The sequence below is a fragment of the Rhinatrema bivittatum genome, chromosome 8 (genome assembly GCF_901001135.1).
Source record: "Rhinatrema bivittatum chromosome 8, aRhiBiv1.1, whole genome shotgun sequence".
Lineage (NCBI taxonomy): Eukaryota > Metazoa > Chordata > Amphibia > Gymnophiona > Rhinatrematidae > Rhinatrema > Rhinatrema bivittatum.
Window position 1 is genome coordinate 77,402,361 of NC_042622.1, and position 10,108 is coordinate 77,412,468.

The 10,108-nt window shown below is 41.5% G+C and overlaps 1 protein-coding gene across 2 annotated transcripts in view; it reads left to right on the forward strand.

Moving 5' to 3' along the window:
* SH2D3C (SH2 domain containing 3C) overlaps positions 1 to 9,478 on the forward strand; it is a 79,782-nt gene extending 70,304 nt beyond the window's left edge. For both annotated transcript variants that reach the window (XM_029612061.1, XM_029612062.1), the window contains 3 exons: positions 1,255 to 1,366; positions 1,803 to 2,009; positions 8,295 to 9,478. In XM_029612061.1, the coding sequence (XP_029467921.1) occupies positions 1,255 to 1,366; positions 1,803 to 2,009; positions 8,295 to 8,470 (495 nt within the window). In that variant the 3' untranslated portion in view covers positions 8,471 to 9,478. The remainder of the gene's footprint in view (positions 1 to 1,254; positions 1,367 to 1,802; positions 2,010 to 8,294) is intronic.
* The last annotated feature ends 630 nt before the right edge of the window (positions 9,479 to 10,108 follow it).

Consider the following 10,108-nt stretch of genomic DNA (forward strand, 5'->3'; position numbering starts at 1 on the left):
CACCAATAAAGCACCAGCAACGGCTGAAACTATTTATAAACACTGGCACATTCTTGCAATACATGGCATTTTTAAAGATCCCCTGAACAATGCATATTCTTAACATCCCAATGTGAAGGACTTAGTGGTAAAGTTGTTTTATATGACCAACGTGACAATTCACGGTCAACAGAGTTAGCATATTGAGCATATGGGTCATGCCAATTCTGTTGTCAAAAAAGTACTGTTCAGCTATGGAAACATCCTAATACTGGAGTTGTATACAGACTGTATGTCATCATTTTGTGCTGAGTTCTATATGGAACAAATAAAGCATCCTTTAAAAATAAGACATATAGAACATCAAAGAACAAAGCAAAGAACAAGCACCTATGGTGACACATTGTATTATGCATGCTTATGTCTTTTCTCAGTTAAAATGGACTATTATTGAGCAGGTTTTACCTAATCAAAAGGTGGTGATCTTGAGGCATATCTTAATTATCATAAACAATACTGGATTTTTATCCTGCAAATGGCTGAACCTATGGGACTAAATGAAGACATCATAAAGACCTAGTGATGCTAGTAGCTTTTTTCTAATAGTAGTGTGAACAAATGATGCGCTTTGATTGAGTTGTCTATACTTAAATAATATCTGCTCTGTTCCCTTTTTAGTGACTTTATGTTGAGAGTAAGGTTATTTTGAGCTTAACTTCTACTTTCTGAGACCATCACAATTCTCCCCTGAAGAAGTATACAGAAAACATCAATCTGTGTCAGAGTTAGACAACTTACAAGTTAAGTAATGGGCTTCAAGAATAGTTGAAGTTTTTATTGAACATGTATATAAAATAATTATTAAAAGGCAACTGGATCAATGATTATATGAATCATATAATGTAGGTCTGATTTAAGATGGTCCTTTATATTTAATATAGAAATATATTAAATGTGAGAGATAGCATTTCTTAGGTTTCCAGGTATCAAAGCTCTACACATATTGGAAATTGCTCAAGAACTAAAAGCTCCACACACATTGGAGATGACTCAGGTACCACCTCCCTTCCCCCTACCTCTTTCACACATTGCAAATGAGCCATATAGCAAAACTCCGTTCCCCAACACATTGGAAATGGCCCAGGTATCAAAGACAGCTGCAGTGTTCCAGAGAACCCAGGCATGGGGAGTTCCAGGCCGGCTGCACTGTTTTTCTTGTCTGGAAGCTGGGTTTATTCTGTTGTCTATCATGTTTCCTTTTACTGCTGTCCTCAGATCTCCAGGCTGGAGCAGATGTGGATGGGGTTGCGACAGCGGCATACTGAAGGCGCTATTCTCTATGAGAAGAAGTTAAAACCCTTCCTGAAAAGCCTGAATGAAGGAAAAGGTAATGAAGGAGCACTCTCCTCCTGCCTTGGAAGAGTTAGCTAGTCTTAAGGGTTGAGGGGACACAACCTGAACCTAGAAATGACAGCTATGTGAAAACAGAATTATTCACACAGGAAAAAGGGTAAAAAATGGGTAGAAGGCCCAGACTGCTCTACTGGGGGATGGCTAAATCTGAGGGCAAGGACTGCACATGGAATGTCAGCAATGGAGACAAATTTAAATCTAAGAAAACTGGCTCTTTAACTTAAAGAGCTGCTTAAATGGAACAGGCTTCAATGAAAGAATACACACAAGATTTATATTTACCAGAGAATCATGTTTCAAAAGACTGAAAGTAGAACAGATGGGGGTGGGAGGGGCATTATTTCTGCTTTGTACTCTGATTGGCAGCATAGGAGCAAACCTATGTTATCTCATTTTCTGTATCCTAACAGAAGGACCTCCACTCACGAACACCACATTTCCTCACATTCTGCCCCTGCTTATTCTCCTGGAGAAGGACACAATGTTTGCAGATGGCCCAGAGCCCTGGGAAAGTGTTGAGAATGGTGTAGAGGTGGTCATGGCACATCTGGAGGCTGCGCGGATGGTGGCACATCATGGAGGGCTTTATCGCACCAATGCTGAAATGAAGCTGCAGGGTAAGAAAAAACAAATGCGGCAGCTCTGCCTCCACCCAACACCATTCCCCGAAGAGGTGCAGGATGAGTGCTGGGATTCGGAGCAGAATGTGGAACTGCCAGCAATACCTGATCCCCACTGGTCTATAGATTCCATTCCAGCCCATTTCCATTTAAATCTTTTTCCAAAAATGATTCACAGAATGATTTGTTTGTGTTAGTTCAGCTAGTGCCCAGGATCTCAGTGGTCAGTAGGCCAAATCCTCAGTTTCATCTTCTGTGTCCTTGCATTTTTTCAAAGATCAAATAGAATGAGAAGCCGCAAGTACCAATGACCAAATAATCAATTCAGAAACATCATAAGCATGAAACAGCACAGAACTTCAAAACCTAAAGTTAGATTATTGCAATTCGCTTTATATGAGTCTTCCGAAATCTCTACAGAAGATCCTGCAATTGGCGCAGATTGTTGGAATTTGGTACATAGAAACATAAAAACATAGAAATGATGGCAGAAAAGGACCAAATGGTTCATCCAGTCTGCCCAGCAAGCTTATGGTAGTATCTTCCATGCCATGCAGATGTGGCGAGTGGGCTCGCAGCCCGATTGCCAAGTGAAAGCTTGAGCCCTTGGACCACGGCACCACCCTAGGGCAAGGCTCCAAGGTATGCACCGTGCATAGGCAAGCGCATCCGGCAAGGGCTAGACAGAAGCTTGGAAGCACTCAGACTTGGAACAGTTGGAGACTTGGAACACTCGGAACACACGCACAGGAGTGAGACCCAGCAATGCAATGCTGGTCTCTGGCATAGCCCTCTAGCCTCTCAAAAGCCCTTTCGGACCTGCCGCTTGGGAACGATGTGTGCATCAGGACAACCGGAGGTCGAGGACGGAAGATGACTCTGAAGATTTAGAACTTAGATGAAGGCTCTGAAGACTTGGGACTTAGACAAAGGCTCAGATGTGGATACAGCCCTGTACCACAACGCACCCTACACAACCCGTGGGCAGGCCACAGACCATGCCAAATGCAAAGCAGTCTCTGGGCTTGGAATATGATGAAGATTCTGTGAGATTCCTGCACTGCTGTGCACCCTATACAACCTGTGGACTGCTCACGGACCACACTGAAGGCAAGACAGACTCTGGACTTGAGACTTGGACATTTCTGAAGACCAGAAATAGGATTCAGGGACTCAGGAATGGGACCCCAGCGTTTAAAAACAAGGGTCTTCCGGAGACTTGACCAATGAAGCAGGCAGGCCTTGAGCCATGAGGCACTCTACACAAACTGCTGTGGGTTGTTCATAGACCACAATGCTGGCACACCTGGAGGATTGGACAAGAGAGAAAACCAGGAAGGCGAAGCTTTGAGATGAGGAATAGAACATCAGGAACTTGACATCAGGAATGGAAGACGCAAGGACTGTTGAGAGACCAGGAACATGGAACGAAGAACAAAAAGGAACTCCAATGAAGAACATGAAGGCCTTAAAGAAGCAAGGACTGGAACACCAAAGACTCTTGGAGGAAGAGTTGGAACAGAACTCCAGGAGCAGGACAACTCCTTGCAAAGGCCCGGAACACAAACTGAAGAGCCCTTTTATAGGGCAAGCAGGCTGGCATCATCGGGAAGTGCCATGGAGCTTTTCCCACCATGTGCTCTTTAAAAGTTCAAGAGAGGCGTGCACCTAGGAGAACGCCGACAGGAACTGGAGTCAGGGTTGTTGAGGGAGCACAAGCTGTGCTCAACAGCCGAGCTGAGTCGGCGGCACACTGCATGGAGATAGTGGGGGTGATCCAAGGGAAGAGGCAGCGCTGGACATCCGCAGCACTCCAAGGCCACACCAGGAACAGGAGCAGGTGGCATCAGGGGTGAACAGGTTGCTCGCAGACCAGTCCCGCAGCGGTATTTACAACAGCAGGTTTCTCCCATGCTCATCAGTCTGGTTACTGCCTGAATCCAATTCCCTGTTACACTATGCCATTGAAGCAGAGAGCATTTATGGAGTTGCATTAACAGCATGTAGGATTATTAGTTAAGAGTAAAAACTGTCTCACCAGCAAGTTACCCCCATGCTTATTTGTTTCTGCAGACTGTAAAAGTCGAGGCCCTCATTGGTTCCTATCTGAATCCCATTCCCCTTTTCCTCTGCCATTGAAGCAGAGAGCCCTGATGGAGTTGCATTAACAATATGTAGGCTTATAGGTTAAGTGTAGTAACCACCACAACAGCAAGTTACTCCCATGCACTCTTTTTTTTATTTACATCCTCTAGTTTTTAGGGATCCACAGTGTTTATCCCATGGCCCTTTGAATTCTTTCATAGTTTTCGTCTTCACCACCTCCTCTGGAACGGCATTCCAGGCATCAACCACCCTCTCTGTGAAGAAATATTTCACGACGTTGGTTCTAGGTCGTCCTCCCTGATGTTTCATTTTGAGACCCCTAATTCTACTGATTTCTTTCCAATGGAAAAGATTTGATGATTGTGCGTTATTAAAACCTTTCAGGTATCTGAAGGTCTGATCATATCTCCCCTGCACCTCCTCTCTTTCAGGGTATACATTTTCAGAACCATCAGCCTCTCCTCATAGGTCTTCTGATACAGAATCCACACCATTTTGGTCGCTCTTCTCTGCATCATCTCCATCCTGTCTTTATCCCCCTTTAGATACGAACTCCAGAACTGAACACAGTACTCCAAATGAGGCCTCACCAAGGACCTGTACAAGGGCATTATCACTTCCTTTTTCTTACTGGTTATTCCTCTCTCTATGCAGGCCCAGCATTCTTCTGGCTTAGCTATTGCCTTGTCACATTATTTTGTCATCTTTAGATCTCCAAACTCTATTATCCCAAGATCTCTCTCCTGGTCCGTGCACATCAGTCATATCCCTCATCACATACAGCTCTTTTGGATTGCTGCACCCCAAATGCATGATTCTGCACTCCTTGGCATTGAATCCCAGCTGCCAAATTTTCAACCACTCTTCCAGCTTTCTTAAATCACTTTTCATTCTCTCTACTCCTTCAGGTGTGTCCACTCTATTGCAGATCTAGTATCATCCATAAATAGGCAAACTTTTACCTTCTATCCCCTTCCACAATGTCACTTCACAAAGATATTGAACAGAACTGGTCCCAACACCAACTCCTGTGGTACTCCACTTAACACGGTTCTCTCTTCAGAGTAGGTTCCATTTACCATTACACTCTGTCTCCTATCAGTTAACCAGTTTGTAATCCATGCTACCACCTTGGCGCTCATTCCCAAACTTCTCGTTTTATTCACAAGCCTTCTATGCGGGACCATATCAAAAGCTTTGCTGAAATCCAAGTAGATCATATCTAGCGCTCTTCCTTGATCTAATTCTCTAGTCATCCAATCAAAAAAAATCAATCAGATTTGTCTGACATCTGGTGAATCCGTGCTTCCTCGGGTCCAGCAACCCACCGGATTGTAGGTCGTGCACTATCCTTTCCTTCAGCAGAGTCTCCATTAATTTTCCCACCACTGAGGTGAGACTAACCGGCCTAGTTTCCGGCTTCCTCTCTGCTACTACTCTTGGGAAGCGGGACCACACTCGCTCCTTTCCAATCCCACCCAGAGTCTGGTGGGTAGAGTCATGTGTCTCTCTTTTAAAAAACATACAGGGATTTCAAAAACAATAACTAGCAAAATAATAACACAACACCCCAGAAAGAGTAACAACCAGATAGATTACTATCTATTGGATCTATTGGATTATCCAATAGATTACTATCTATTGGATAATTTTTTTTTGTAAAATTATTCAGCCACACACAGAAACAGAACAGGAGAATTCAGCAATGTATATTGGAAATCAATAATCCTGCCCACCACAAGAACAGATTCTGAACATCTTATCATGGTAATATCACTCCTTTATTGTCTAGCTTTCATTGGCTCCCAATAGTCTGGCAAACTCAATTTAAGGTTCTCACTTTGGTTTTTAAAGCACTTCATCAAACTGTCCCTGAGAGCATTACGCTATGATCTTTCTATTCGCCTGCTAGATCTTTTCGCTTTGAAGGGATGATGCTCCTAGAAATCCCTACTATTAAGGCTATCCACTTCATAGAAATATCATCAGGATCATTTGCAGTAGCTGCCCCACACTGTGAAATAAGCTGTGATCAGAACTGACTTTTGGATTGCTATCTAACTTTTCATAAGCAAGTGAAGGCTTTTTTTTTTTTTTTTTTTTTTTTTTATTTAAAGATTTTTATTGAAACAACAACATAAAGCAACCTACAGACCGGACATATAATCAGGAGAACAACATGCTTAAGAACAGCCCGGATATGAAAACAAAACCGTTATCTGCTGTAGGTTATACATCAAAGGTTTGCAACGAAGTTGTTCACATTGAATTTATATAATCCACCCCACCCCCCATGCTTCACAGTTACAATGTCAAAATTTGCACAAACATAGTATAAATGGTGTCACACCAGAGAGAATAGATATGCCTATAGGGTTACCCCCAAGAGGATTAAAGGAGCCAAAGGATTTCCGCTACACATTCACTATTTAAGTCGGAATACCCAGGGATACACTAGAAAGCCAAGTAAGTGAAGGCTTTTTTGTTTGAACAGGTCTTTCCATCTTTCATTGTCTAATCTTCTTGCTTCCTGATTGACTCCTGACTGATATTTATGTATTGACATCTTTATTTTAATGTTTTAATGCTTATGTACTTATTTTACTATCCCTTTGGATATTGTACTTATGTTGTATTCTGCCGAAAACAGACTTTTTGGATTGGCGGATTATAAATGTTTTAAAATAAATAAACACTGTGATCCACGCTGCATAGCTCTGCTTAAATACCTATTAGAATCATTTACCATGTTCCTTTTAATATTAAAAAATACAATAACTATTTATTAAACATTTTTAAAGTCCCATAATAGTATTGAAACCAAAAAATAGAATAAAAATCATCAAACCACTCATAAATATATGACAACAATTGTGTTTCAGCACCCCTGTGCTTGCCTTAGGTAAAGTGTGGACAAATACATTTAAAAAAAATATTTTTTACATTTCTTGAAATAAAACGAATATAGTAACTGATTCTAATAGATATTTTATCTGAGTGTAGTGCACGAAATAAAAGTGGGACCTGGGGCGATCATATCTGATGATCTCAAGGTGACCAAACAGGTGGATCAGGTGATAGCAAAAGCCAGAAAGACTGTGTTATTGCCCCTTTATAAGTCCCTGGTGAGATCTCATTTGGAATACTTTGTGAAGTTCTGGAGTCATTCCAAAGGGTAGCTACTAAAATGGTCAATGGTTTCCATTATAAAGCATATAGGGACAGACAAAGATCTAAACATGCATACCCTAGAGCAGGGGTAGGCAACAGAGGTATTATATACAAATATACCTCATGCATATTCATTGTGGATATCCTGAAAACCAAACCTATTTGTGAAACTCCAGGACCAGAGTCGCCTACCCCTGCCCTAGAATAAAGGTGAGACAGGGGTGACATGAGACATTTAAATGCATCAGAGGTATCAATATGCAGGAAGGTGGTCTCTTTTAACAGAAAGGAGGCTCTGCAGTCATGGGATGAGGGTGAAAGGGCATCAACTGAGGAGAAATCTAAGAAAGTATTTCTTTAAAGAAGGGGTGGTGAATGCATAGAACAGCTTCCCAATAGAGGTGGTGAAGATAAGGATGGTATCTGAATTCAAGAAAGCATGGGATAAAGCACATGGGATCTCAGAAGGAGTGGTAGGGATTGTAAGGCTGAGCAGTTGGTGTGGATGGACAGACTAGATAGGCCGCATGGTCTTTTTCTGCCGTCGTGTTTCTCTGTTTTCTAGTTATATAGCATAGTCACAAAGTATGTGAGATACTAATTTTATGGTGTGTTTCATGCTTATAATGTATATCTTTTGGCCCATTTGTCTGATATTAATCTCTGGATGTTTTTCTAAATTAAGATACCCAGAGAAAATGCATACTATAAACCCTCCTCTGGACAGTGGTTATGTTTCTTGCTCTAGATGCTACACGACTGCTCAATATTGTTAAAGGAACAAGATTTTATGGCTGAGGGTGACTCTTGGATGCTTCTGATTTTCCAGATACATTCTGTGATCATTGATCTAATCAAGAACAATTTGCTTATGAAAACTCTCTAAAATCAACCTAATGTTTCAATTAGTTAATGATAAATCTATAGATGCAATTGTGAATAGGTCATTCCTTACTGCTTACTAATCTTGAGCATCACATTACTGTTGTCTTTCTTCTTCTGCAGGTTTTCAGGGAAGGGCTGAACTTCTAGAGGTTTTCAACACAGAGTTCCAGATGCGGCTTCTCTGGGGCAGCCGAGGAGCTGAGAACAGCCAGGCTGAACGCTACGAGAAATTTGATAAGGTGTTGACTGCACTATCACAGAAGCTGGAACCATCTGTCCGCTTCAGTGAACTGTAATATAAAAACAAACTAAGAGGACATGGACAACTCCAGAGTAACAGCCTTGCAGGGGGTGAGAGGAGACTGACTCCCCCAAAATATCGGACATTAGGAAATCAGATCAGCTGCTAGTTTCCCAGAGGTTTCTGAATGTTTAAGATGTGATATAAGTTCTTAAAATGGCTGATTTCCATCACCCCCAAAAGAAGCACACCCCTTCCTCCATCAGAGTATACTGTCCCCATGAGACCCTTAATGTGTATCCTTTTCCCCCAACAAAACCCTTTCTCTTGAGGCATCTAGAGACCTCTCTGTGCAGAAAGAACTGGGATTAATTCAGTTTTACTCCAGCATTGAGGAAGAAGCCCCAAAGAGGAAAAGGGACACGGCTACAGCTATTATAATTAAATTACAGTTGCATAAACTAAGCACAGGGAGACAGACACTTGTGCGCCGCAGTGTACATAACGACAGGAATACAGTTATTATGCTAAAACCACAAATTATTGTCCTAAATATCAGGAAAAAAAACAATTACTGAATCCACAAAAATGTCCCTCATTGTGTGCTCTATCAGAACTCCTAACCCAGGGCCTGATTCACGAATCATTTTTCCCATAGACACATAATGGGAGAAATGCTTTAGTGAATTAAGCCCCCAATAAGGTAGTAGCTGTCAGCAGATAAGGAACTCTTGGTCCACCCAATCACTTATCTTCCTCCTTTTCCCTTCCCATCTGCTATATCTCTCTGCATTTACCAATACACACTAAGTTCTACCATTTTAAAAGACTTTTGTTCTTACTTCCTTTCAAATTGTTTTCATCTTAGTTGCCATGGTAAGTATGGGCTAGAGACTGGGTATAATCCTCTTGTCCCCCATTTGTCTATGGTCCCCAGACAATTCCTGCTGAATAGATTTATGATGGATCTTCTAGTTGGTGACATTTTCTCTTGTAAATAAATGTATTAATGTACATTAATTGTGTCTTAGATACAATAAACTTTTATGCTGTTATTAATGGACTTTCCTTTGTTACTTTTATCTTGGAGGAGAAGTTAATTAACTGCTATTAATCAAGTTGACTTAGAGAATAGCCTCTGCTACTGCTGGCATCAGTAGCATAGGATCTTCTTAGTGTTTGGGTACGTGCCAGGTTCTTGTAGCCTGGTTTGGCCACTATTGAAAACAGGATGCTGGGCTTGATGGACCCTTGGTCTGACCCAGTACGGCAATTTCTTGTGTTTTTAATTTTCACTTTGAATACAAGTTCAGAAGCAGATGCCTGAGTTTGTGCTATGTGGGGCAAATACAGTAGGCATGCTGACTCCAGCACAAGGTTTCAGTGCTAATAACACACAGTGCCATTGTGTTACTTCCAGAAATAACATAGGGCAGCTATTTTCCACAAATTCATTGATACATTCTAAGTGGCATTGGCATTATAATATAAATACACAGAATATGATGACAGGTAAATTCCAAAATTCTCATCTAGTCTGTTGAACTCCATTCCTAATATAGTAACATAGTAATGACGACAGATAAAGTCCAAATGATCCTTCTGTTCTGCCCAGCAATTTGTTTATGGTAGTAACTGCTGCTCCATGCAATTACCCCCATGTGTTCTGTTAAGTATAGTAACTGCCGCTCTG